A 27415-nucleotide genomic window follows, 5' to 3' on the forward strand; every position below is an offset into this window, starting at 1 on the left:
TGCAAGGACCCTCGCTAATGTCTACAGTGTGTTAAAAAGAAACAGCAGTATAGTAACAATATCCATGCTAGCTGCATAACATGGGTAAGGGTTAAAGCTGGACATTACATGGACGGGTTGTAGGTGTGGCTGGCTGTGGCATGCAGATCAGTACTCCATGCTAACTGTCATGACTGCCAACAGTGTGGCTACACTTACCGCCACATCAAGAGGAGGTACTAACTGTACACACAATACTGGTGAAGTTATGTGGCCCTCTCTTGCCTCCCCACAACATCTTATTTTCCTCAACATCCCCAATCGCAACCCCAACATCCCCCCGACACCCCTGATGTCAAGCATTCCAGTTTATTATACCACGTTGTTCACCTCCAGTTAAGTCCCAGGAGTGGGACAGGAAGTAGCATGGGGACAGAAATCCAACCCATCCCCGCAGGAATTTAACCCATCCCTGTCCGTCCTTGTGGGGAATCTAGCCCGTCCCTGCTCATCCCCATTGCAAGTAATCTTCCTCCATCCCAGCTCCTGGCCCACCAACCCCTTGTCATGCCCCAGTCACCTTGACCCCCCCTCAAAAAAAAGCCAGATTCTATAAGCAGTGAAAATACTAGTAAAAGTAACATAAATCATTTTCTTCCATACTCTGCTAAGACAGCAGATGTACAGATCGGCACAGGACCCAAATCAGTCCAAATTCAAAAACAAGTAAAGTCAGAAACAACAAAGTTTATATCTAATTGTTCAACCACCCTTAGGATTCACCTTTGGGATTAAAAAGCAAAACCATGTGCATGTAAGGACTGGATAAAAGAATTAAAATGAAGTTTAAAGCAAATGCCCTTAATATGTAATACTTGGTGACAATAATGAAACAGTGATAGAATATTCACATAGCAAGCAGCCTGAGGCAACTGATTTATTTCCTAGTGAACATAATTAACTTTGTATGAATTTGTTCGCTAATAGTGTGCTGAACTGGACAATGTTGGCACATTTCAACTAATGCTGGACAAAACTTCTGCATGAAGGAACCCTTCCCTAATTATTCAATATCTTTCTATGAAAAAGTAGTAGTAAAAAAGGCAAGTGCATTTTTATAATATACCACTGCAATTCACAAAACAAAAGGAGCAAGTTTCTACATGCCATCTTTTTCTTCTGATGTAGACACAGGAAATAATTTTTTTTAATGCTCCCAGGTTTCTACCTAATTCATGTTTAATGTGGGATATAAATATCACAATTAAGTAAACAGATAGAAGCTCTGAATGTTTGGCACCTGATTCTCATAATGTTGTCCGTTTTAGTGGCCCTTTACCAGGAGAAAAAATCTCTGCACAAATATAACAGTGCAAGGGTGTCTCTATAACCAGCCCCTTCAAATGACAGACTGATTACTATTTATAACAACACTACCTATGAAAAGTTATTCCGTCATTATACTTCCTCTGTGTACATCCGTATGCTGCACAAGCCAGCATGTTTGAAAATATAAGGGAGATTAAATAAAATGCCACGAACAATAAAGAACGACAACATGGTTTGCTCACTTTGTTTTGAGTGTACAGCGATGATGGCGGTGCAAGGAAGGGAAAACAGAGACACGCCCTTTCTACCATCCTGATTCCCAACTCCATCTATCCACCTCCTCTCCGACCCTGGGTGCCATCCCGGCACATAGCTCGAGGCCAGTGCTAGTTTACTACGTGATCATATTGGCCAAGTGGAAAGCGTGGCGTTAAAGGACAAGATCACTGCGCTGGGTAGACTGGTGTGTAGTCCCTTTGTATTACATAGTGTAAAATCAGTGTAAAATGTAAGAAAACCTAATAAGTATCAGATATTCTATGTTTGAAGTGTAATCTTGTGCAATCTACAATTAGGTACAGGTGGTGTACGGTGAATGGATGGAATGAGTGAGAGTTTTAGCTAGTTAGTAGTGTCAGTTGTTTTTGAGTGACACAATGGTTTAATAAAAAAGTCTTTTTTGATATTGAAAATACACTGGAGTCTTTGTGCAACAGGTTCTAATTTTGACTCTGGGAGTTGAGTGTTGTCCCCTAATAAGTAGTACTGCCCGATTACCGCCAGGTACACACCGGCACTACAAAAATAAACATATTTTTGGAGCACCAGATATGACGCGAGCTGAGAGTAGGAACTATCGCCGGGCTGCTGTGGTAGCCCAGTGGTACTTCTTTTTTAGCTTTGTAAAAGAGGCCCTAAATCTGTTCACGCTTTCCAAAAATACTAGGACTAGGGGGCATGCGATGAAAGTACAGTGTAGTAAATTTAACACAAATCGGAGAAAATGTTTCTTCACCCAATGCGTAATTAAACTCTGGAATTCGTTGCCGGAGAACGTGGTGAAGGCGGTTAGCTTGGCAGAGTTTAAAAAAGGGTTAGACGGTTTCCTAAAAGACAAGTCCATACACCGCTACTAAATGGACTTGGGAAAAATCCACAACTCCGGGAATAACATGTATAGAATGTTTGTACGTTTGGGAAGCTTGCCAGGTGCCCTTGGCCTGGATTGGCCGCTGTCGTGGACAGGATGCGGGCTCGATGGACCCTTGGTCTTTTCCCAGTGTGGCATTACTTATGTACTTATGTTCATCTACAGGGTGTCACAAGCCTCTGGAGTGTTTTTGAAAAACAAATTCACTTTGCTCCAGGACCAATAAAATGCTGCAAAGGGTGCAAAAATTCAAATGTATTCTCCTGTACCTTCCATGTAGGTCATCTTTGTCAGTGTCCATACCTTCACTGTAAAAGCAAACAAAAATAATTCCATTAACTGATGCTGTACTACCATCTGTGTTTGGTCTATCAATGATTTCAAGTGCAGGCTTATAAAAAGGAAACTTCAGAGTTTTTGTCAACGTCACTTTTTTTTAAAAAATTGAAACTAAGATCTTTATAATCTTAGGGGGTTATTTCCTAAAGTTTAGCTCGACTTATCTGCAGCAGGGCCCATTTTATTCCTATGGGCCCTGATGCAGATAACTCGAGCTATGCTTTAGTAAACAACCCCCTTAGACTGAATAGTTAACTTTCACATCAGCATAAACTGTGTTTAATTTTTTTTGCAATCCAACAGGTTGGAAAGAATTATCTAAAAGGGGTATTGAACGTCTGTCTGTCCATTCTTCTGACTGTCTGAAATTTTAATGGAATGGGATGAAACTTGGCAGCAGGGGAAAAAATGTAAAAATGTAAAAATAAAAAAGACACAAGTTCAAAAAATGGGCAAAATCAGACTAGGAGTTTCAGAGAAATAATCCCCCCCCCCCTCAAAAATGACCCAATACATTTCTATGGAACAAGGAGTTCCAGCTTTTGTATTAGAGAAAGGTAAAGCTCCTTTTACAAAGCTGCGCTAGTGATTCCAGTGCAAAAAAAGTGATAAAACCCTATGGGCTTCGTCGATTTGCCACGCCAGAATTGCTACCACGGATTTGTAAAAGGAGCCCTTCGAGTGAAATGTTGCAGGTAGAGAACAGAGAGATGATGTTTAAAGGTGGAATTCTCCATTCTTCCAAACACCACTAAAGTATGCCCTTGCTACTGCTCCATCCCTTCAAATGACCTCACAGCTCTAAAACCACCCACCTGCAAACCATACCAAAAAGCTAACCCCTACAACCTGCCCCATCCACAACAAATATTCCACTGCAACTGCCCCACCATCCTATACCCCCAAACTACCTCCCACAGTTCTCACACCCCGTAAACTGCTTTTTCCCCAGAATACCCCCTGCAACTGCCTCCTCCCCCGACATACTGCCCACACCCAAAACATATCCCACCACAACTGCCACACCACCCTGCAGTGACCCCTCCCCATAAATTAGCCCCTGCAACTGCCCCACAGCCATACAATTACCACTGCGATATCAACCCTAAACTGCTCCCACCCCCTAAAAATACACTCTGTAAACTGCCCTGCTCCAAAAACACTACCTTGCAACTGCCCCTGCAACTACTCCACCCCCACAAACTGCCCCATCTCCATAAACTACTCTCTGAAACTGCCCCACACCACCTCCATACTGTTCCTACCCCTAAAAATGCAACTGCCAAAATACCCCTAAAGTGGCCCCAACCCTTCCTGTAAATGCCCCATTCTTTAAAAAAAAAAAAACCTACTCTCCAACAGCCCCACCACTAGATAAACTGCCTCACACCCAAAAATGATGCTTTTCAGTTACACCCTACCTCCCCTCGTGTAAACTGCTCCACCCCTCCAACCTTCATCCCCATAAACCTCTACAAACTCTCAGACCTTAAATCTACCTTATCCACAACTGTCCAACACCTCACAAGTTGCCCCACCCCCAAAATTGGTACAACTACCATGCATGGTCAGAACTACCCCCTAAACTTGCTACCCCCCACCCCGCCACCTCCTCCATAGGCACAACACATGCCCAACATACACACAACACAGAAAAGAGATATATACAAAGGCACACAAACAAATACAGGGAATGTTAATATTCCCTATCCCTTTATTCCCTTTTTCTTTAGTGAATTATACTCTGAAGACTTCAGGAATCAGGCAGTTTTCTTAATGGGCAACGTGTATTGCCCAAGTGACATGTGTTGCCTTGGGCAGGCCCGGATTAAAACTTTGCACATACTTTGTGCCCACATGTTTAGGGGGGGGCCTGCGAGATGTCCTCATCACTCTGGAGGTTAGGACTGACAATTGTCTGACTTTTTTCAGAGGTCAGTACATTAATGTCCAGAATGTTGAGTGATGGGTAATACATCTGAACATTTTTCTGAGCTTAAAACCTGACATGACCTGACAGAAAACCACCACTGGTCTGTGGAGGTTTGTTCTAAAACCAGTCACACATCCTGATTTTGCCACTCAAAGAATAGTTAGACCAGACTTCACAACTTGGATAATATTCAAATGTCTCTTGCAAATCAGAACTAAGTGTATGCCCACCACAATTATAAAAATACCACTATAAATATGTGTTTATATATATGCAGATTTCACATGTTTTATATATTTATTGGGAACCCTCGGACGATACCACTTAACGGCAATTTCATTAGTTTTTTGCCTAGTGGCTAGGTCTCTCTTCATAGGGCATTCCCTTTTGTTAAACCATAAATAATTGCAGTTGCAAACACTTTCCACTCGTGCCCAAAAGTATACGTGCTCAAAATATAATAATTCAAAAGGAAAAAAGGAAAAAACTTATCTTGAACATTACTGCATGTCTCTCTGTTGAAGTCCACTTTGGCTTCCCCTAAATTACGCCTCAACAGCGAGAGTCTGCGTGCATGGACTGTTGAGGATTCAAGGCGGGCAAGATTAACCCGAGTCCCTGATGAAAATATTGAAACCCGCGGCGTCGGGCGTAATTTAGGGGAAGCCAAGTGGACTCAACAGAGAGACATGCAGTAATGTTCAAGATAAGTTTTTTCCTTTTTTCCTTTTTGAATTATTATATTTTGAGCACGTATACTTTTGGGCACGAGTGGAAAGTGTTTGCAACTGCAATTATTATGGTTTAACAAAAGGGAATGCCCTATGAAGAGAGACCTAGCCACTAGGCAAAAAACTAATGAAATTGCCGTTAAGTGGTATCGTCCGAGGGTTCCCAATAATATATAAAACATGTGAAATCTGCATATATATAAACACATATTTATAGTGGTATTTTTATAATTGTGGTGGGCATACACTTAGTTCTTATCTTTGGATGAGTGAAGAGCGAGATAGCAGTTTCCAAAGATTTGTGGATTGGAGACATTAGTGATTTCAGGTTCTTTGCAAATCAGGACATTGACTTTATTCAAGCCCTTGGCTGAACTTGAATCTTAACTATACAACTGAGATACTGCTTCATTCCTATCACTCATGCATAGCTGGCATTTTAAATGTGCATTTGCATACACACAGCCTGCATTTTTTTTAACACGTTAATATATGCAGCAGTGGTCACAGATACATTTTTAAAGTAAATTGTACCATCTTAGCATTAAAAAAAACTTATTAGTCAAACATGGCAACCCTAGTTATCTAGATAATTACAATTATCCTCCATAGTTCCAAAAATTAAAAAAAAAACACAACACTAAAGAGGCAATTCTATAACTTGGTGCAATCCAGTTAGCTGTGCATTGGAGCACAAGTCTATAACCACTTCTGTGCACCAGTACGTCTTTACAGAATACAAGCACGCACCTGACCTGGCGAACCTATATTAGGAATGATCACTTACGCCAGGCCAATGGAAGGCATAAATAGACGCGCCTAAGTGCACACTTGCAACGTACTTAACTTATTGTATTTTATCAGTTGCGCATGCAAGTTGCAGTCATGTCCATGCCCCTCCCAGGTTATGCCCCATATATGCCCCCTATGCAGTTATGTGCACTTATATGCTACCTTATAGAATAGCACATGATGCAAATACATGCTTAAGGGGTCGTTTAACGCTTAGCTTGAGTTATCTGCAGCAGGGTCCATGTTATTCCTATAGGCGCTGCTGATGATAACTCGAACTAGCTTTTAGTAAAAAAAACTCCTTAGTGCCAATTTCTTGGTACTTATGCATGAACTGCATGCACCCAGTTATAGAATTGCCCTGAATATGCTACCCTGCAGAAATGTTACAACCTTTTCCCCTCTATACCACAAACTCCTAATCCTACCAAAACCCACTGCATGAGAAACTAGCAAATACACAGCCTTTGGTCACTATTTGCAACTAATGGAGTTTCCTTCTATACAAACCAAAAAGGCAGATTATTAGTAACTGGTAAAGATAAATAGGTCTTCCACATATTCCAGTAATGCTCTCTCAGCTAGAAAGAAATGTTTATCTTCGAGAACGTATGCATGAAGAGATGCAAAACTTTCAGCTTGGAAATCTGCTGGCAATGGCCACAAACTGCGGGCTGGTTTAGAAAACAGACTAAGAAAAAAATGTGTTTAAATATGGAAACAAAATGATTAGTACAGCCTAGGATAAACAAAGACAGAAGAGTTCAGGAAAATGGTCTCTGGACGCTCAAGATCTCAAGAAGGATGAAGAAACGTTGGGAGAAAGAAGACAGTCCATAGCAATATGGTAACAGTTTGTTTATTGAGAACAGCCTGATGTGGCCAAGTTTCGGCTAATGCCTGCATCAGGGGCATACACTGAGATCCAGACTTCCAGCGGTCACATTAAAAAAGAAAGAAATGCACTTCTCACAATCAATTATGGAATATGTATCATTCCTTTAAAGACAGCAAACACCACTTGAATTAGTTGTCACACAGTCTCCTACCCTGGCTTTCAGCAGCTCATCTTACAAACACAACATGGCTGTGTGGGGACTGTCTTTCAAAAAAATGATAGTGATCTTACTGCTGCGGGACTTCCTTTTTTTCTTGACCTGGAGGTGTGTTGGGATTAACTCTGTCTGAAATCATGGCCACAGATGAAAAATAAACAAAAACAGAAGAGCATTGAGGGACTACTGCACCACAGAACTGTTGTATATGAGTGTGAAAGGCTTTGCTTTTGAGGATGGCTCTGAAAGGTTTGCCTTTCCCGTGCCAGCACAAACACGAGATCCCACATGTACAATTAAAGTGCACTACTCATCTATAGAGAAAAATGGCAATTTCTGGAACTAATCTATAATTACTTACATGCTAATGCATACAGTTATAGCTATTCTTGAATTCCCAAGATATGACTCCTCGTGAAACTTATCCCTCTTCTCTCAGCAAGACAGTTAACTGATTGGAGCTTAAACAGAGTGTCTTTAAATGCATGAAGGATCAGCATCAAAGCAGTTTCTTTATAAATGATTATTCTTGATCTTTGTTTCCATGCCTGCCCAGGGACTTAGCCAGAGAGGATAACATGATCATTTAGGCCCATCTCCTCAGCCTCTTTCTTAGGAATACCTTCATGTGCACAAACTACAGCATCTATATTTCATCTAAAATATATCACGTCAGTGCATTGTTTATTTGGTGAGGTACATTAAAATGTACTCCCCTTCTGTTCTTCTGTTAGAAGGAAAGCAAAGCAAAGCAAGAACTGTGACAGGCCTCCTTGTCCTAATACCATCTTTGCACTATGCCTGCTTAAGAGCAGGAAATGAAGGAAACAAGAGGTATTTTAGGCACACTACTGCAAATCCAGCTTATTTTATTTTATCATTGGGCAAGCACTGCTGTATTTTATAGCATTTCCTGGCTTCAAAGGGATGTCATTTCCAAAATCCCACCAGTTGGTGTCTCAGGAAATCGCACTGCCATGTCTACAACAGAGGAGGGACGGCACCAATAAAAAGGCTAAGGGGAGAATGGAGATAAAAGCCTAAGTGGCTGACTCTTTAAAGAAAAATGATGATGTAAGAGAGTCTGTGTGACTGGAATTAGTACGTCAATATACACTAAATACTGTTTTTCACAGAAAAGTATTCTAATTGTATGACGTTCAATCTAAATATAAGTTTAGAATGTAATATTCACCAAAACATAAAAGCACAATACACCATGACCAGGATCATACTTGGCAAATAAGTAATTCTGTTTCATTTGTTAATTGTGGTTAATGTACACAAATGAAAACAAACTGTCTGAATAATGCATTTTTCTGGTTAAAAAGATTTATGTATTTTCATGCAAAGTGACTGGTGGCTTTACTTGCCTATTCTTGTGCAAAGTTGCTATATTTATTTTAAAAGGCACATGTTAAGAGAGGGGAGAAAAAGAATCCAAAAATTATGTATTTGTTTACTTACTCAAAAGAAAAGCCATCAAGTCTGAAAAAGAAAGAACAATGTTGTAATACAAAGCACAAAAAGCATGCAATTAACCAATTTTAGCATCTGATATGGCATATTCTGCCAAATGTATTTAATTGCAGATTTGTGATTCAGTTTCTGATTTCAATGAAATAAAAAGTAATTTTCAAGGAAAGATGTAAAATGGAGAGGGAGAAGGAGGGATGCAAGCAAGCAGATTTTTGCCTTCTAATGAATTAGTTCATTTAGGGGTCCCTTTTTACTAAGGTGCATTAATAGATTTAGCATGTGCTAATGATTAGTGAGTGCTAAATAATAAGATCCAATGATATTCCTATGGGCACCTTACAAATTAGCACACAATAAATCCATTAGCGAACTTTAGTAGAAGGTAAACCCCTTATTTATAGGTGAATCCATGATTCCAGTGACCACTGCCAGGGTGTAGCTTCCCATACAAATGAGATCATGTGCTAGCAAAAGTAGGAATGGATGATCATACTGAACCAGTCAAGGTTCCCAGTGCTCATCAGAGCCCCAGGGTAACCATTTTTGTTGTGAATTGCTCCAAGAGTTTTGTAAATATCATGAAACATCGCAAATACGATGGTTCTTTACTGCTGACAAAGAGCTGTGAAATTATTAATAACAAACTCAAGTGGTTTGAAAGAGTAGCCCAATGCCTTAGTCTTCAATCCCAGTCCTTGAGGGCCACCTACAGGTCAGTTTTTCTGGATATCCCTAAAGAAAATAGAGCCCAACTGAACCCAGGATCTTCAGTTTGTGTTGAAACCAAATCTGCAACTAAATGGTCACCTTGGTTTCAGCAGAAACCTAAAAACTGCCCTCCCCATTTCCTCCTCCACACCTGACCAAAGAAGCCCTCCTCCTGAGACAACCTCGCCACCACTGGCCCCCACCTCATCTCCACCTCCCCATCCCACTCGACCACTTACCTTGGGAAGCACTTGTGGTCTAGTGGCCTCTTTGGAGACAGAAACAAATCCCACTCATTCCTGCTCCATGGCCGCTGCCCTAGCCAATGGTGACAACAATGCCAAAGGAGGTCCTGGCAGCCATTGCGATCGGAGCAGCAGCATGGAGCAGGAACGAGTGGGGTTTGTTCCTGCCCCCGGACCACAGAGCACCAGGGCTTCCTAAGATAGGCCTTGGGGAGGGCCTACGGGTGGTTGGGTGGTGATGGAGGGTGGGGAGAGAGTGATCGCGGCGGGGGAGGGGGGAGTGAGTTTCACTTTCAGGCCAAAAATGACACAGGCATTTTCTGCCAAAACCTGAACCTGGATTTCAGTCCAGTTTTGGTGCTGGAATTTGAAACAAAATTTGGTGGGCCTCTAAATGAATACGCATGAAAGAGATTTGCATACAATGGAGGTAGTAGGGCATGCAAATCTCTCTCATAACATATTTCTTAAGGATATCTGAAAACCTGAACCTTGTGCTGGTCCTTGATGACTGGGACTGAAGACCAAGGGGCTACTGGTTAGAAACATTGGGCTGAGAATTGGGAAGCCAGGATTCAAGTTCCACTGCCACTTCTTGTGATCTGGACAAGTCACTTAACTGTCTACTGCCTCAGGTTCAAACCTAGACTGTAAGCCGTCCAGAGTCAGAAATACCTACTATACCTAAATATAACTTATCTTCAGCTACAACTGAACTAAAGATGTGAACTAAATCCAAAATCCTTCCCTTCCATTCCATTTTCAAGATGAACACAGATCAAATTTATTGAAACTATCTTTAAAAGCTACCATACTATAGAAGCTACCACTTCTATCTAATCTATATGTGGCAGTTTGCATTAGTATATAATACATGACAGTATTTAATACCAACAAATGTGACCACTTTTGTTTCTTGTTATACCATACATCCTGTCTTAGTAGTCTTAGTAACCTTACCAACCTAAGGACAACTTTACAAGTGGCAGTACCCTACAGCCGCTTTGTTGCACATGTCAATCCAGCACTACTGCCGGGCTACTGCCATTTCTGGAGCTGAAAAATAAATTTTTTTTTTTAAGCACCAGAGGCTTATCCAGCGGTACTGAGGCAACCCTGTGTGCTGCCTGGTTACTACCAGGGTAGCACGGGAGCCCTTACTGTCTCCTAAATAGGCAGTAAGGGCTCCCCCAGGAAATAGCCGCGCGGCAAGTGGTTCATGTACTGTATAGCCATTTCCTTTTTTTTTTTTTTAAGTCTTTTACCCGTTATGATAAAGGGGGCCTCAGTGTGTGGCAAATCAATGTGCCAATGCTACCGCAGGGCCCTTTTTACCACAGCTTTGTAAAAGGGGCCCTAAGTAACTCTGAAAAGGTATTAATTTTTATAATAACCCAAATTAAAATACCAGAGTCCATGTAATGGGAACATATTGAAAAGAAAAATCTTGGAATCTTGGTATTGTTTTCCCCCCCAGTTATAATTTTCTTTTCATTTGGAAGTTTCCTTTGGCTCTTTTGGGTTTCCAGATCAATTGAAACCTGCTCAGTCTTTGATACAGCATCTTCATTTATAGCTATGGTTCACATATACTGTGAATCCTACATATGTCACTGTACTGACGAGGTCAGGGTTCTTTCTCCACTCCACGAGCTCTGAATGATTTGTTTTTCATAATCATGACAGCATTTAAATTTGCAGCAATGACTGACTTATTTTTTAACCAGTCTGAGTGTCCTGAAGCTCAAAAGAAAGGGCCAAAGATGACAAAAAAATGTGTAGTCTAAAGACCACCGTGATATCACTTATTAAAGGGAAAAAAAAAACCCTCGCTCAGCTGCCTCTCTCACTCTTAGTTTCAGTCTATTCCGTGATCCAAAGTGGAGGGGAAAATGAAATCCAAAGCTGTAATCAGTACCATGTTATAAGTAGGGGTGGCCCTACTGTTAGGCCACCTGAGGTGGGGCCTCAGGCAGAACCCTCCTAGAGCAGCATCTCCCCCTTCCTTCCTCCACCCCCGTCCCCGAGTTTACTCTTTCATTTTCCAAAAGCCGGCGGTGGCAGCAGCAACTCCCATTCACTGCCCTTCTGCTGGCAACTTTTCTTTTTACTGTAGTCCACCTGTCTGTTGTAACTTCCTGTTTCCTCAGAGGTGGGGCCGCGGTAGAGAAGAAGCTGGTGCCAGAGGCAGGGCAGCATATGGGAATCAATGCTGCCACTGCCTTTTGGAAAATGGAGAAAGAAGGTAAACTCAGGGAAGCGGGTAGAGGAAGGAAGGGGGAAGATGTCAGGCCGTGGCCTGGAGGAAGGGGGAGGCATCTCAGTCCTTCCTCAGCTGGAATCTTGCCTTGGGCTGCCCCCGGTTATAAGGGAGAAATATTCCTCAGGCTTATATTTATCTTGCTGCTTTCTGAGCATTGTGGTGTAGTCAAAAGATCCTAAATATATCAAATTTTTTAAAAACCTCAAAAACTGGAGTTAATCCTGCTCAACTAAACTGCAGAAATACAAAACTGTACAGGCAGATTCAGTCTGGTGGCACAGTTCTGCACTGTCAGGCAGGAAACCTCTGTTTGATTTCTGGGTCAGACTTTATGAGCTGGCTTGGGGATGGAGATGCTACAGAAGTAATGCTCAAAGACCCTGGGGTGGGAGAGGGAAGGAGAAGGTAGAAGTCATAAGAACATAAGAATAACCATACTGGATCAGATCAATGATCCATCTAGCCCAGTATCCTGCTTCCAGCAGTGGCCAATCTAGGTCACAAGTACCTGGCAGAAATCCAATTAGTCACAACATTCCATGTACCAATCCCAGGGCAAGCAGTTGCTTCTCTCAAGTACATCTCAATAACAGACTACTGACTCTTCCTCCAGGAACGTGTCTAAACCTTTTTAAACCCAAATATCTAACTGCTGTTACCATATCTTCCAGCAATGAGCTCCATAGCTTAACTATTCTTTGAGTGAAAAAATATTTTCTCCTATTCGTTTTAAAGCATTTTCATGTAATTTCACTGAGTGTCCCCTGGGTCTTTGTACTTTTTGAAAAAGTGAAAAATCAATTCACTTTTACCCGTTCTACACCACTCAGGATTTTATACATCTCAATCATATCCCTCTTCATCCATCCCTTTCCAAGCTGAAGAGCCCTAACCTCTTTAGCCTTTCCTCATATAAGAGGAGTTTCCATGCTACCAATCCTGCTTGCCCCAGGACTGGTAGCATGGAATGTTGCTAGTAATTGGGTTTTCTGCCAGGTACCTGTGACCTGGCTTGGCCACTGTTTGGAAAACAGGATACTGGGCTAGATGGACCATTGGTCTGAACCAGTATGGCTACTCTTATGTTCTTATCATTTTGGTCACTTTTCTTTGAACCTTTACTAATTCCGCTATATCTTTTTGAGATACAGTGACCAGAACTGAATGCAATATTCAAGGGGAGGTCACACCATGGACCAATATAGAGGCATTATAATATCATGGTATTATTTTGCATCCCTTTCCTAATAATTCCTACCATCCTGTTTGCTTTTTTGGCTGCCGCCACACACTGGGCAGAAGATTCAGCATATTGTCTATGGCACAGTCATTATTACGACATATATGTGTACCATGTTCTAGAGCACTGTTTCTCAAACCTCTCCTGGAGCCACACCTAGCCACTGTATTTTTCAGATTACCACAATGAATATGCATGAGAGAGATCTGCATACAAAGAGACTCCAGTACATGCATATTTATCTCATGCATATTCATTGTGGGTATCCTAAAACCCAAATAGCTGGGTGTGCTTTCCAGGAGAAAGTTGAGAAGTACTGCTGTAGAAGGAGCTGTGGTCTGTGACCCCCTTAACAAAAAACATTGGGGTGATACTGGAGCTATTATTAGGGGGTGGGTGAGTGGTAAAAAAAAGGGAGAAGTGAACCATAGCTAACTGCAAATGAAGGTCACTGTTTTGCAGATTAGTAGAAAGCATGGTACCTGAGGTGCATAGGCGCCCCGTATAAGAGGCTTGGGAGCCCAAATGCAAGCTCTTTTTGGAGCACTTCCCAATCTGGCGACAGCATAAAGTATTAACTGGAGCTTCCCCTCCCCGCTGCCTTTCTGCCTGAGACTCTCTGCTCCCCGATTCAGTGGCCATCAATAAACAGACTGTGTGCGGGGACATAGAGCTCTGCACGTTGCTGACAGCTTGCCGGTTCCTTCCTGAACAGAATGTTGCATCATAGAGGGTGGGACCCGAAGAGCTGTCAGCGATGCCGTGCAGAGCTCTATGGCTCTGTGCACAGTGTTTGTTTACCGATGGCCACTGAATCAGAGAGGCAGCGGGTTTGGCAGCAAGGCAGCATGGAAGGGAAGTTCCAGCTTCTTTTTGTTTTTGTGGCTAGGGGGAAGAAAAAAGAGAGAGAAGATAATGCTGGAGGCAGGAAATGGGAGGAAACAGAGAGGATGATGGGGGAGGGAAGAGGCAGAGGCACAATGTTGGATTGGATATTTGGGGGGGGCAGACAGAGAAGCAAGGCTAGTGTTTTGGGGGAGAAGAGGCAGATGGGCAAAGCTGGATATTAGGGGGAGAGAAGAAACAGAGGAGCAAAGCTAGATATTGGGAGGGGGGGGGGGGGAAGAGACAGAGGAGCAAAGCTGGATAGTGAAAAGAAAAACAGGCAGTGGAAGAAGACAGGCTGAGGTGTAGAGTGAAGAGAGAGAGGGAGGAGCAATGCTGGAAGGTGTGGGAGAGACAGAGTTGCATTATATGGGGAGAGAGAGACAGAGAAGAGATCTGTATGGTATGTGAGGTAGGGTGAGGTGGGAAAGAGAGAGGAGATCCTGGTGCCTGGGGCAGGGGAAGAGAGGAGAAGAGAGGTTGCATGGCAGGGAGGGGGAAGAAAGTTAGATGGAGGGAGAGAAACAGAGAGGAGATTATGGCAGGCAGGGAGAGAGACACACACACAAGATCCTGGATGGTGGGGTGGGAGAGAGAGAAACAGATTTGATATGGCTGAGGGGGAGTTGAGACACACACACACACACCCTGGGTGAGGGGAAAAAGATGGAAAACAGGGAAAATGAAGCATGGATAAGTCTGAGTGGTCGAGAGGTAGAAAAATGGAAGAAAGCAGAAAAGAAAAATCAGTGTCGGAGATAGATGTAACAGAAGATGTGAAGAAGACATGCGAAGAGAGAAAAATGATAAATGAACAGGAGATATGGAAAGAGTTAAAAGACAGAAAAGCAGTAACCAGATACTGCGACCTGCCCAATTAGAAAAATTAGATGCCAGATAGCAAAGGTTAAATTATTTTTAAAGTAGAATGAAATAGCCATGTTAGTCCACTTTACAGGTTAATAAATAAAAATAAATCAAAAAATGTAAAATAAGATGACAGCTTTTTATTGGACTAAATACATTTTTGACTTGCTTTCAGAGGTCTAAACCTCCTTCCTCAGGTTAGTAAACTCCAAAAAGCTAGTCAAAAAATTAAATTAGTCAAATAAAAAGGTATCACTTTATTATACATTTTTGTTTCAAATATTTATTCATTTTTAATTTTGTGAGTGGAATGTGTCAGTTTCAGAAATTTAAATCTGTTGGTATGACTCAATATGGCTATTCTTATGTTACAATCAATTTGCTTTATAGGTCCTGAGTGACTTTTTTAAGGTTTTGCATTACTTTTCAATATGCCTAATATTAGAATTTGGACTTAATTTAGCTCATAGCATTCTCAATAGTAGCTCAACTTTCACTTGCTAACCTTAAATCTCACTAATTGGGGTGGTACTTTTCACATTTGGGATGGGACACCCTTGGTATCTCTGCACTCTGGAAATTGGACCTTAGCACTGGTGCTTTTGTGTCATCCAAAAGTTCTGACTGCCTATTCTATAGAAATGCACTTTCCTTCCAACTATACTGTTCAGCCATCAAGCTCTCAGTTTGAGCAACCACTTTATTCTTTGACATATGATACATATCTAATATCTAAATTTAATAAAAGGTAGTACTTGTTACTATTTTACTTTTACTTATTTTTTTGTGTTGTCAGATAATTATGGATGTAAGCCCCACCCCTGGCACCGCCCCTGACCCAGCCCCCTTTAGCCTCCCCAAACAGTTGGGCCACCGGACCGCCTATGCTGAGGTGGAATTCAAAGGCAGGAGAAAATTGCTAGGCAATTGATCAAGCAATTAAATAAATAAGGGGGGAAGTTAACATCCTGGGCTACCATTAAGATGGGCTATTTTACCACAAGATCTCATTGCATAAAATGGTACTTATGGTAAAATAGCATGGCTCGTGGTAAAATAATCCATTTTGATGGTAGACTGCATTGATAACTTTTCCCCTAAATCATCATAATGCAAATTTTTAACTGGATGCTTTAAACTGCATACATTTAGAGAGGGAACAAGAGAGACAGCGAGAGAGAGAGAGAGAGAGAGAGAGAGAGATCTTACAAAAATTTATTTTGTTGTTAAGTTCTGCCTTCTGGACTTGTGCTTTCATTTGATAGAAACTGACAATGTGCTTCATCAAGAAAGATCAAACAAGTCATTTCATTAAAGCCAAAGTGTCCTGCTATACTGCAACAGGACTAAAAATACACCTACTGATAGTCCGTAGCACTTCCTTTTCTTTTCCGATTACATTCCATTCCTGCTGTTCCAAGAGAGGTAGAAATGAGGTCAGTGGGACCCGACGATATAAAATCGTTAATTGTAGAAGAAATGTCCATCCTCTGATCAGCCATTGGATCATCTGCAATGATGAAAAAACAGAACATCTGGATTCACTCACTAAATCTGATGTCAAATCTACGGCAAATAGTGTGGTTGCTGTGTTAGTCTACTTTAAAAGGTAATAAATCAAAAGAAAAGTATACATTTGTGACTAGCTAGGCCAGAACCTGCTACCTCAGGATAGAACAATATGAGAAAAAGATGACAATATCAGAACAAACAAGTAAAACATAAAGCCAATGACAGTGTCAAAGAGAAAAGTGGGGCTGAAGAAGGGGAGGGGGGGGGGGTGACAAACTGGGAGAAGTAGATGGATAACCACAAAGTAACAAAGTAGTATAATTCTATGGTTTATAATGTAACATGAAACCCAGATCTCTGTTAAGTTGTTTCAATGTCAAAATATTTTATCATCATCTTAACTTCAAAAGTCTTACGATTCTGGATTGTTTTACAATTTCTTTTTAGTACTCTGACTATAATGTCATTGATGCAGTGTTCTGGTCCTAAAAAGTGCTCTCCTCAAAGAGGTGACACTTTGGTTTCTTGGTTTCCTTTCTGGTGTTTTATGTGGTGCCTATGTGAGCTGATTCTGTCTTTAGCATCTGGCCTGTTTCCCCAGGACAGCACCTTTGTCCACATTTTCTGCATTAAAAAAAAACATACTACATTTGGGGAAGAGCATGAGTAGGATCCCTTTATGTTAAATGTTTTTCCCATGAGGGTAACTGTAGCATCCTGTGCTTTGTGTTGGCCCAAAATTTGCATTTTTGTTAAATTGCAGGAACTTAAGCCATTGTCTACGTTTTTGGGCTTTGGTTGGGAGCTTGCATTCCACTAATTTGTGCTTCAGATTTGATGCTTTCAGAAGGTCGGCATTGGTGGAGCTGGGAATGTCTCTTTCGGTAATCCTGGAGTAATGGCTGTAGGTCTTTTATGATTTTTCCTAGTTCTTCCAGCTCTGGGGGATGTCCTCTGAGGTTTTCTTTTTCTTTGTAGGTTTTTCCCTACATGATTCAGGTGAAGAGGCAATCTTCCTAGAGACTTGGGCATGTAGCCTTTTTGGTTGAAGAATTCAGTCAGAATTCTGGATGTTTGTTTCTTGGGTCTGAGCATATACAACGGTATTGTGTGGCTTGGCTGTGTATAATGAACATTTTTGTATGTAAAGGTGGATTGATTGCTAGTGGAGCTCGGTGTTTCTGTTGAGTAGTCAATTTTGAATCTTATTGAAGGATGGGATAAATTAAAAGAATTGTAAGATTGTTTGAGAGTCTCTTCTCCCTTAGTCCAAATCTGAGCAATATCTACACATACTCGCTCATTTCAGTAAACCTACTGGTCAGATGTATTGTACCATTTATTATTTTGCTATAAAACTGATATTTAACTTTTAAATAGCACGAACAGATTACATTTCCATTATGCAGCAACATCAGATACTTCTGACAGCAGATACAGCATTAAAGACTTCAGTACAACACATAAATAGATCAAATTTCTTGAATAAAAGCTGCACTACTTAGAGTTAATAGAATGTTACATAAAGCTAACACCATCGCTAGTGAAATAACCAGCCGCCTTAATATTTTATTAAGGTCAAATTGTAGAACAGTCTTGTTATACTAAAGTCCCTATTTACTAATGCTTTGTATGTGATAAATGTTACTGTGCATCCTACCACAAAGTTCACTGCTTAAAATGTGTTTTATAGTAGACAAAGCTAAAAAATCTCATCATCATGCACTGAACATTAGTAAGAAGGAAAACACCTTATCACAACTTAAAGAGCACTAAAGCAGGTTGTCTTGTTCAATTTAAGTCAGTGGTTTTCAACATGGTCCTCAGGGATCCCCTGGCCAGTCAGGTTTTCAGGATATCCACAGTGAATATGCAAGAGAGAGACTTGCGTACCAAGAAGGCCCTTGAGGATTGGGCTGAAAACCACTGATTTAAGTCACTGTGGGATACATAGTAATGAGATGCAAAACATGCAAATGCAGGTAAAGCAGCTCATTACTATGTAAATGCTATAATGCGGCTTATGGTACGCTAAGTGCACACAGCAAATTGAGGTGGAAACATGACTTCTAGAGGTTGCACCCTAAGACTATCACTATCACCAGCATCATTTTGAATCCCAGTGCCAGCGAGGGCAGAAGAAACAGGGGATTGCTCCTGCCCGCTCACTAGGTACCAGTGAAAATTTAACATTGGGGGGCGAGGGGAGGGCCCAAGGGAGACTACTAATATTTAAAGGTAATATTTAAAGGTGCTAGCCCCTTTAAGAAATGGCTTGGAAGCACTGGGCCGCACGTTGGTGGCCCAATAGACTAATATTGCTTGCAAGGTAGCTTGCAAGTAGAGTTAGTCCTTTACCACAGGAGTCAGCAACCTGTAGTACTGAGATATCAAGGGTTGGTGATTCCTGTGGTAAATCAAGGTGCAGTAAAAGCCCATTTTTACCACACCTTGATAACTTCCCCACTAAATGCTCAGTTCCATTAAATTTGTGAATAAGAAATATCTGGCAGAAAGACATTGAGTTAGAATTTAAATATTTTAATCACACACATTTAAAAAAAAAATCTGCATGACTACAATGCCTTTCAGATCTCACGTATACCAAAAAAAATTCAACTCTTATGTAAAGAGGTTATCCCCCCCACACAAAACCATATAGAAATATCAGCTTCATTATAATAGACATGTTTTGTTAACTATTTTCATATGTTACAACTCACTCCCTTCGCATCAACCCTTTTAGATGATGTGCCTTCAACATAGTCCATCTGAAGAAGGGACCACCTGTGAGGTCTCGAACGCTTATGTACAATTTGTATTATATTGGTCCTCTTAAAAGATACAGTAATCTAGTAGGGATCCAAATTTTCTCCAGGATCAATATGGCTGCAAGAATAGCATATACCAGTACTCCATTTGAGATGTTCACTCATACCACAGGAAAAACGTCAAAAACTCATGCCCATGAGTTTGTCACCATATGATCTCATTTAAATTTGCTCAAAAGACTTACATAACTCAACTGCATAAAAATCAGTGCAGAAATTGATCAGAGAAGTTGGAATATTTCATTTATAGTATAAAATATACTTTCCTATTTAAACCAAAATAAAGAATGATATATGCAGGATTTAGAGAAATGTCTCCTCTATGCTGAAATCAGAAACTAACCAAAAAAAGTCACTGGCAGAAAGCCTGCAGCATGGTTCATTCACGTAATTAAAATGTGCTTTCAAAACTCCAAGCATGCACTCAATAGCTCTGCTGGAATGATGAGCATTATTACAGTGTTATTCTGAGCCAGGAGTGTAGGAGAGAAGTTAACAGGCAGGGCAAGAGGAGGATACCAACTATTACCAGGACCAGTGCAAGGATATTAGGCACCAGAGGTGAACTTTCAGCCTTGCACTCCTCCATTAAGCTTCAGGCCCCTAGGCCCCCCTTGAGATTTTGATAATTTAAACTTAATCAGGATTTTTTATTTTTTTTACATTTGTACCCCTCACTTTTCCACTCATGGCAGGCTCAATGCGGCAGGCAATGGAGGGTTAAGTGATTTGCCCAGAGTCACAAGGAGCTGCCTGTGGCAGGACTCAAACTCAGTTCCTCAGTTCCCCAGGACCAAAGTCCACCACCCTAACCACTAGGCCACTCCTCCTCACCCTAACACCAGCCTATTGGTTAGTGCAGCAGCCTGAGAACCTGAGGAACTGGGTTTGATTCCCACTGCAGCTCCTTGTGACTCTGGGCCATTGCCCCACATTCAAAATATGTACCTGTATAAATATGTAAAACTGCTTTGATTGTAACCACAGAAAGGTGGTATATCAAATTCCATCCCCCTTTCCCTTTTCTTACCCCTCCCAGAACAATCCTGTAAAAGGAAAACAGGCTATTTGAAAATGGCCCACTTTACCTGCAGGTAAATAAGAATAAGAATAGCCATACTGGGTCAGATCAATGGTCCACCTAGCCCAGTATCCTGCTTCCAGGACACAAGTACCTGGCAGAAACCCAAATATACATGAATTCAAATACTGGGGATAAACAAAAATAAACTGGATGGGATAATGTTTGGGTGAGATCAGCAGAATATATAAATTTTTCTGACAAGAATATGTTGATGGAGTAGGGTTTTTTTTCCCCTTAATTAACCCATGTTAGAATTTTATTCTAATGAGCAAGTCAACATTGGACTCATTTGTTCAGATCTTGTGATTTTTTGGTTATCATTTGTTGTATTGATTATGTGGTCTGATTGGTATGAATGCATGGTTTGAGTGAGTATGGTGTGATATTGTTTAAATGCTTTAAAATTAAAAATCTGTATACTTTATGGGTTTGAATTCTGGAGTATTTTATTTTCATATGAGAAACCCAAATAATAACAACATTCCAGGCTACCAATTCCAGGGCAAGCAGTGGTTTCCCCCATGTCTATCTCAATAGCCGACTATGGACTTTTCCTCCAGGATCTTGTCCAAACCTTTTTTAAACTCAGATATGCTAACCACTGTTCCCACATCCCCTGGTAACGAGTTCCAGAGTGGAGAATGACACGAGGATGGCGACCTGCGGTATCCACATGGGCAGGGACAGAGACAGAGCCTATGGAGACGGGGAAGGGATGGTGACAGAGCCCATTGGACAGGGACAAACTTTGTCCCTGTGTCATTCTCTACTTTGAAGGCTATTAATGAATTGGACAGTTATTTATGTTTAAGTGATGAAGATGACAATGTTTTGATTTTTTGGAAAAACAAGCAAAAGTGCTGGTCAAAACTAGCAAACTTTACACAGGGGATCCTGTGCATTCCTGATACCAGCACTCCTTCCGAGAAGATATTTTCTATTGTAGGAAGGATTGTGGAAGACAGGAGGGCTAGACTGAATCCTGAGATTGTTGATGACTTATTATTTATCCACAGATTAAAAACTCATAACAGAGATTCATAGGACATATTTCTCCCCAAGTAGGGCATACAGAGTGGATTGTATTTTGTACCTCTGGACATTTTAACAGGATGGATTAGGGTTTCTTGGGAAGTCCGATATTGTTGGGGTTGGAAAGGTATAGGGTGGTGATGGGAGGGGGGGGGGGTTATTATAGTTGTTAGCTGTTAGTTGTTATTATTGTTTTCTATTTGTGATTTATAACCAGTTGCTCAGAATATTGTTCCTTTTTATACTTTAATGTAAAGATTTAAATATAAAATCATAAGTGTTTGAGGCTTCTGCAGATGAGGACAGGGCCTGCTGGTCCAGGGTAGGGACAGAGATAGGGCCTGCGAGGGGACAGGGCATGGTCAGAGATAGGGCCTGCGAGGGGACAGGGTAGGGACAGAGATAGGGCCTGCGAGGGGACAGGGCATGGTCAGAGATAGGGCCTGCGAGGGGACAGGGTAGGGACAGAGATAGGGCCTGCGAGGGGACAGGGTAGGGACAGAGATAGGGCCTGCGAGGGGACAGGGCATGGTCAGAGACAGAGCTTGCAGGGAAGGGGACAAACTTTGTCCTTAAGTCCTTCTCTATTTCAGAGCTTAACTGTTCTTGGAGTGAAAAACTTTCCTCCTATTTGTTTTAAAAGTATTTCCATGTAATTTCATTGAGTGTCCCTTGGTCTTCGCACTTTTTGAAAGAGAGAAAAATCAATTCACTTCCACCTGTTCTACACCACTCAGGAGTTTTTAGACCTCAAACATACCCCCACCCCACCCCAGCCATCTCTTATCCAAGCTGAAGAGCCCTAACCTCTTTAGCCTTTCCTCATATGGGAGGAGTTCCATCCTCTTTATAATTTTGGTCACTCTTCTTTATAATTCTGCTATATATTTTTTTTGCTCTTGGGACCTATTGTCTTGTTTTGACTACAGCTGCTCTTTACTGTTGTCCCTCCCCCCCCCCCCCCACCCAGTCTTCCCTAAAGACTAACAGGCTTATTTTCGAAAGAGAAGGACGCCCATCTTTCAACACAATCGGGAGATGGGCATCCTTCTCCCAGGGTCGCCCAAATCGGCATAATCGAAAGCCGATTTTGGGTGTCCCCAACTGCTTTCTGTCGCGGGGATGACCAAAGTTCCCGGGGGCATGTTGGAAGCATAGCGAAGGCGGGACTGGGGCGTGCTTAACACATGGGCGTACTCGGCCGATAATGGAAAAAAGAAGGGCATCCCTGACGAGCACTTGGCCGACTTTACTTGGTCCATTTTTTCTTGCGACCAAGCCTCAAAAAGGTGCCCGAACTGACCAGATGACTACCAGAGGGAATCGGGGATGACATCCCCTTACTCCCCCAGTGGTCATTAAACCCCTCCCACCCTAAAAAATATTTTTTGACAGCCTCAAATGTCATACCCAGCTCCCTGACAGCAGTATGCAGGTCCCTGGATTAGTTTTAGTGGGTGCAGTGCACTTCAGGCAGGCGGACCCAGGCCCATCCGCCCCCCTACCTGTTTCACTTGTGGTGGTAAATGTGAGCCCTTCAAAACCCACCAGAAACCCACTGTACCCACCAGTAAGGGCTACGGTAGTGTTGTACAGTTGTGGGTAGTGGGTAGTGGGTTTTGAGGGGGCTCAGCACCCAAGGTAAGGGAGCTATGCACCTGGGAGCAATTTCTGAAGTCCACTGCAGTGCCCCCTAGGGTGCCCGGTTGGTGTCCTGGCATGTCCAGTGCACTACGAATGCTGGCTCCTCCCATGACCAAAGGGCTTGCATTTGGCCGTTTCTGAGATGAGCGTCCTCGGTTTCCATTATCGACGAAAACCGGGGACAACCATCTCTAAGGATGACCATCTCTAAGGTCGACCTAAATGTTGAGATTTGGGCATCCCCAACCGTATTATCAAAACGAATGATGGATGCCCATCTTGTTTCAATAATACAGGTTTCCCCGCCCCTTTGCCGGGACGTCCTGCGAAAACATCCTCAGGAAAACTTGGGCGCCCCATTCAATTATGCCCCTCCACGTCACCCCTGTCACCTGCAAACACAACATGAAATCTTTCATGTCACACCTCTGTCACAACACTACATAAGACCTTATTTTCTTCTATGTTTATCCATCAAAGCTTGATCTCACAGATTATATCATATCTATTAGTACAGTGTGCTCTGGGTATCATGACAGGATCCTGAAAATTTAGCTACCACATCAGTCCTCTGGTACTCTGTGTGTGGTGTGAAAGGAGGGTGTGAGATAAGGACGTTATAATGACTTTTTATTGCTCCATGGTGCGACTGCACCTCGAATATTGTGTGCATTTCTGGTCACCGCATCTCAAAAAAGAAATAGAGGGACGTTTCGAAAAAACTGTCAGGGACATCCAAATCCTTAAATTTGGACGTCCCTAGAATTTGGTCGTCCCTAGACATGGATGTTTCTGACTTTCGGCAATTTTCGAAACCAAATATGTCCATGTCAAAAACGGCCAAATGCAAGCCATTTGATCGTGGGAGGAGCCAGCATTTGTAGTGCACTGGTCCCCCTGACATGCCAGGACACCAACCGGGCACCCTAGGGGGCAGTGCAGTGGACTTCATAAAATGCTCCCAGGTACATAGCTCCCTTACCTTGTGTGCTGAGCCCCCCAACCCCCCCCCCCCCCAAAACCCACTACCCACAACTGTACACCACTACCATAGCCCTTACGGGTGAAGGGGGGCACCTATATATGGGTACAGTGGGTTTGTGGTGGGTTTTGGAGAGCTCGCTGTTCCCTCCACAAATGTAACAGGTGGGGGGGGGGGGGGGTCTGGGCCTGGGTCCGCCTGTCTGAAGTGCACTGCAGTACTCACTAAAACTGCTCCAGGGACCTGCATGCGCTGTCATGGACCTGAGTATGACATCTGAGGCTGGCACGACATATTTTGAAAGATGTTTTTTGAGGGTTGGAGGGGGTTAGTGACCACTGGGAGAGTAACAGAAGGTCATCCCTGATTCTCTCCGGTGGTCATCATGTCATTTCGGGCACCTTTTTGTGCCTTAGTCGTAAGAAAAACAGGTCTGGGTGAAAACGTCCAAGTGTTCGTCAGGGACATCCTTGTTTTTTTCGATTATGTGTCAAGGACATCCAAGTGTTAGGCACACCCAAGTCCCGCCTTCGCTATGCATCCGACACGCCCCCTTGAACTTTGGCCGTCCTTGCGACAGAGTGCAGTTGGAGACGTCCTAAATCGGGTTTCGATTATACTGATTTGGACGTCCCTGGGAGAAGGACGTCCATCTTCCATTTTATGTCGAAAGATGGACGTCCTTCTCTTTCGAAAATGATCCCAATAGTGGAATTAGAAAAGGTACAAAGAAGGCGACAAAAATGATAAAGGGGATGGGACAACTTCCCTATGAGGAAAGGCTAAAGCGGCTAGGGTTCTTTAGCTTGGAGAAAAAGACGGCTGAGGGGAGATATGATAGAGGTCTATAAAATAATGAGTGGAGAGGAACGGGTAGGCGTGAATCGCTTGTTTACTCTTTCCAAAAATACTAGGACTACGGGGCAGGCAATGAAGCTACAAAGTAGTAAATTTAAAATGAATGAGAGAAAATATTTCTTCACTCAACGTGTAATTGAACTCTGGAATTCGTTGACAGAGAATGCAGTAAAAGCAGTTAGCTTAGCGGGGTTTAAAAAAGGTTTGGATAGCTTCCTAAAAGAAAAGTCTATAAACCATTATTGAAATGGACAAGGAAAATCCATTGCCTATTTCTAGGATAAGCAGCATAAAATGTATTGTACTGTTTTGGGATCTTGCCAGTTATTTGTAACCTGGATTGGTCACTGTTGGAAACAGGACGCTGGGCTTGATGGACCTTCAGTCTATCCAAGTATGACAATACTTATGTACTTATAACATTAGCTTGTCTGACTTGATGCAGTAGTGTATCCATAGTCCCATAAATGAATGTGAGTTGCACATTCGAGTGGACAAGAGGTATATGTTAGTACACACATCTTAATGCATGTACGTACAAGGATCAGCACATGAGATGTAACAATGACTGAAAGAGGGTGTACAGATGGGAAATAAAACCTAAGAGGTCCTTTTTTCCAAGCTGCGGTATAAGGGGACCTACGCTGGCATCAGTGTATGTTTTTGACACACGCTGAGGCCCCCCCCTTTTACTGCAGCGGATAAAAGTGAACCACTGAGGTGCCAGTATGGGCTCTCGCGCTAACCCGGTTGTAACCGGGCAGCATGCAGCACTGCCCAATTACTGCCGGAAGTGGCGTGTGCAGCCCGGCGGTAGTTCTGGATTAGCGAGTGGTGAGCCCGTGTTGGGCTTACCGCCGCTTCGTAAAAGACCCCCTAAGGGTCATAATAGGATAAGAGAGAGTATGACTGTTATATAGACTAATATAAGCATTTGGATACAGGGCCACCTTTTGGAGGTGACAGGCACTCAGATGCCTGATGAGACAAACAGCTTTTGCAGTGTTCACAGCTCCAAGGAATAAGTAGTGGAGTTATAGTATGCAATATAATGGATGCAATTAGGGCCCAGGATAGCAGGATTCCATGCATGGCCTCCAGAAATAGACTGTCATTTACTTTAATCCAGGCATTTCAGATTTAGAGAGGATATAAAAAGGTTGGGGGGGGGGAATGAATGTTGAATTGCTGGGTAGTTGTGAATGAAGGCCATGATGGCAGATCCCAGTCAGTGGTTCTGACTGGGCTGGAAGCCCGAAGGAATAAGAGGACAACTGGGTCAAAAACAAAAGTAAGTTTGCATTGCAAAAACTATCCAGCTTTTTCAAAATAAGGGAAGATTGCTAACAAAGACTTCAGGTATTTCTCAATAGATTAAAAGAAGGTTTGTTGCAGCTAACCTTCTTAGCTTCCCCTTAAGCATGTCAAGAATGGCATGCATAGGCATGAATAGAAGCGGCACAGCTTGTAGTAATACTCCAAATGAGCTTGTGCCAGCCAGGAGCAAGAGCAACCTCATTCAGGTCTAAGGACTGGAGAAAGTATACAAAAAGCACACGTGTTTATATGTAAACAAACATTTGAAAGCATGGAGAAGAATCAATGGAACACCTCCTTCTGGGCACTCCCAATAGCTTTCTACAGGCCATGACTATTTTTCTATTCTTTTTGGGCATGCTAACCCCCCTCCCCCCAGTACTTTACAAGTTGGTATTCAGATTTTCCCCAAATTCTTAATCTCCAGAGGCCAAACAGATTCTGGATAACTGAGCCCTCAAACACTATAAAAAGAAATCTAAAGAAGAAATACGAAAACAAAACTAGCAAGGCAAAATGAGAAGTTCTTACTTGAGAACTTTGTCTGAAAACCGATATCCACCAGTCTGGAGGGATTAGCCTGCTGATGAGGCAGATGTAACCAGTCACCTTAGAACTTGTTTCATGCCCGTCTCCTGCTGATCTACGGCTTTCCAAGTCTAGACACAAGACAAATGCATTTAGGGAACTTTAAAATCATTTTCTATTCCTATATTCCAATCAGTTAACATATTGTCCTCAAAACTCTAGGCACGATGCCAAAAGAACATCTCCTAGGCACTGTTTCCTTTAAGCTAAGCAGGAGTCCTCCAACCTCATTACTGCCAGTGGGTGGTGGTGCTTCACTATTGTGCTTTCATTTGCTAGGGACAGACAGGTTCCCTGGAGTTTTGCAGAGCTTGCCTGTTTCTTACTGTTGAAAATGTGATAGTGAAACAGCAACCCTCAGTGGCAGGACTGTAGGTGGAGAACTCACGCTCAGCTTAGACACACACAGCCAGTCAGGTTTTCGTGATACCCTTAACAAATGTGCATGAGAGAGATCTGCATAAAATAAAGGCAGTGTATGCAAATTTATCTCATGCATATTTGTTCTTGAAGAGTAGATCTTACAGAGTGAAATATCAGGGCCATCTATTGGGCTTGTGGAGAGCTATCAG

The 27415-nt window shown here is 42.3% G+C and overlaps 1 protein-coding gene across 2 annotated transcripts in view; it reads right to left on the bottom strand.

Annotated features, from left to right (window-relative positions):
• Window positions 1-27415, bottom strand: part of ARNTL (aryl hydrocarbon receptor nuclear translocator like) — a 120166-nt gene that overhangs the window by 61148 nt on the left and 31603 nt on the right. The window contains exons 2-5 of one of the 2 annotated variants that reach the window (XM_030200962.1): window positions 26787-26914; window positions 16358-16505; window positions 8776-8796; window positions 2728-2766 (exon numbers count right to left, since the gene is read on the bottom strand). In XM_030200962.1, the coding sequence (XP_030056822.1) occupies window positions 2728-2766; window positions 8776-8796; window positions 16358-16497 (200 nt within the window). In that variant the 5' untranslated portion in view covers window positions 16498-16505; window positions 26787-26914. The remainder of the gene's footprint in view (window positions 1-2727; window positions 2767-8775; window positions 8797-16357; window positions 16506-26786; window positions 26915-27415) is intronic. The other variant, XM_030200964.1, reaches the window with a different exon arrangement.

Source organism: Microcaecilia unicolor, chromosome 4 (genome assembly GCF_901765095.1).
Source record: "Microcaecilia unicolor chromosome 4, aMicUni1.1, whole genome shotgun sequence".
Taxonomy (NCBI): Eukaryota; Metazoa; Chordata; class Amphibia; order Gymnophiona; family Siphonopidae; genus Microcaecilia; species Microcaecilia unicolor.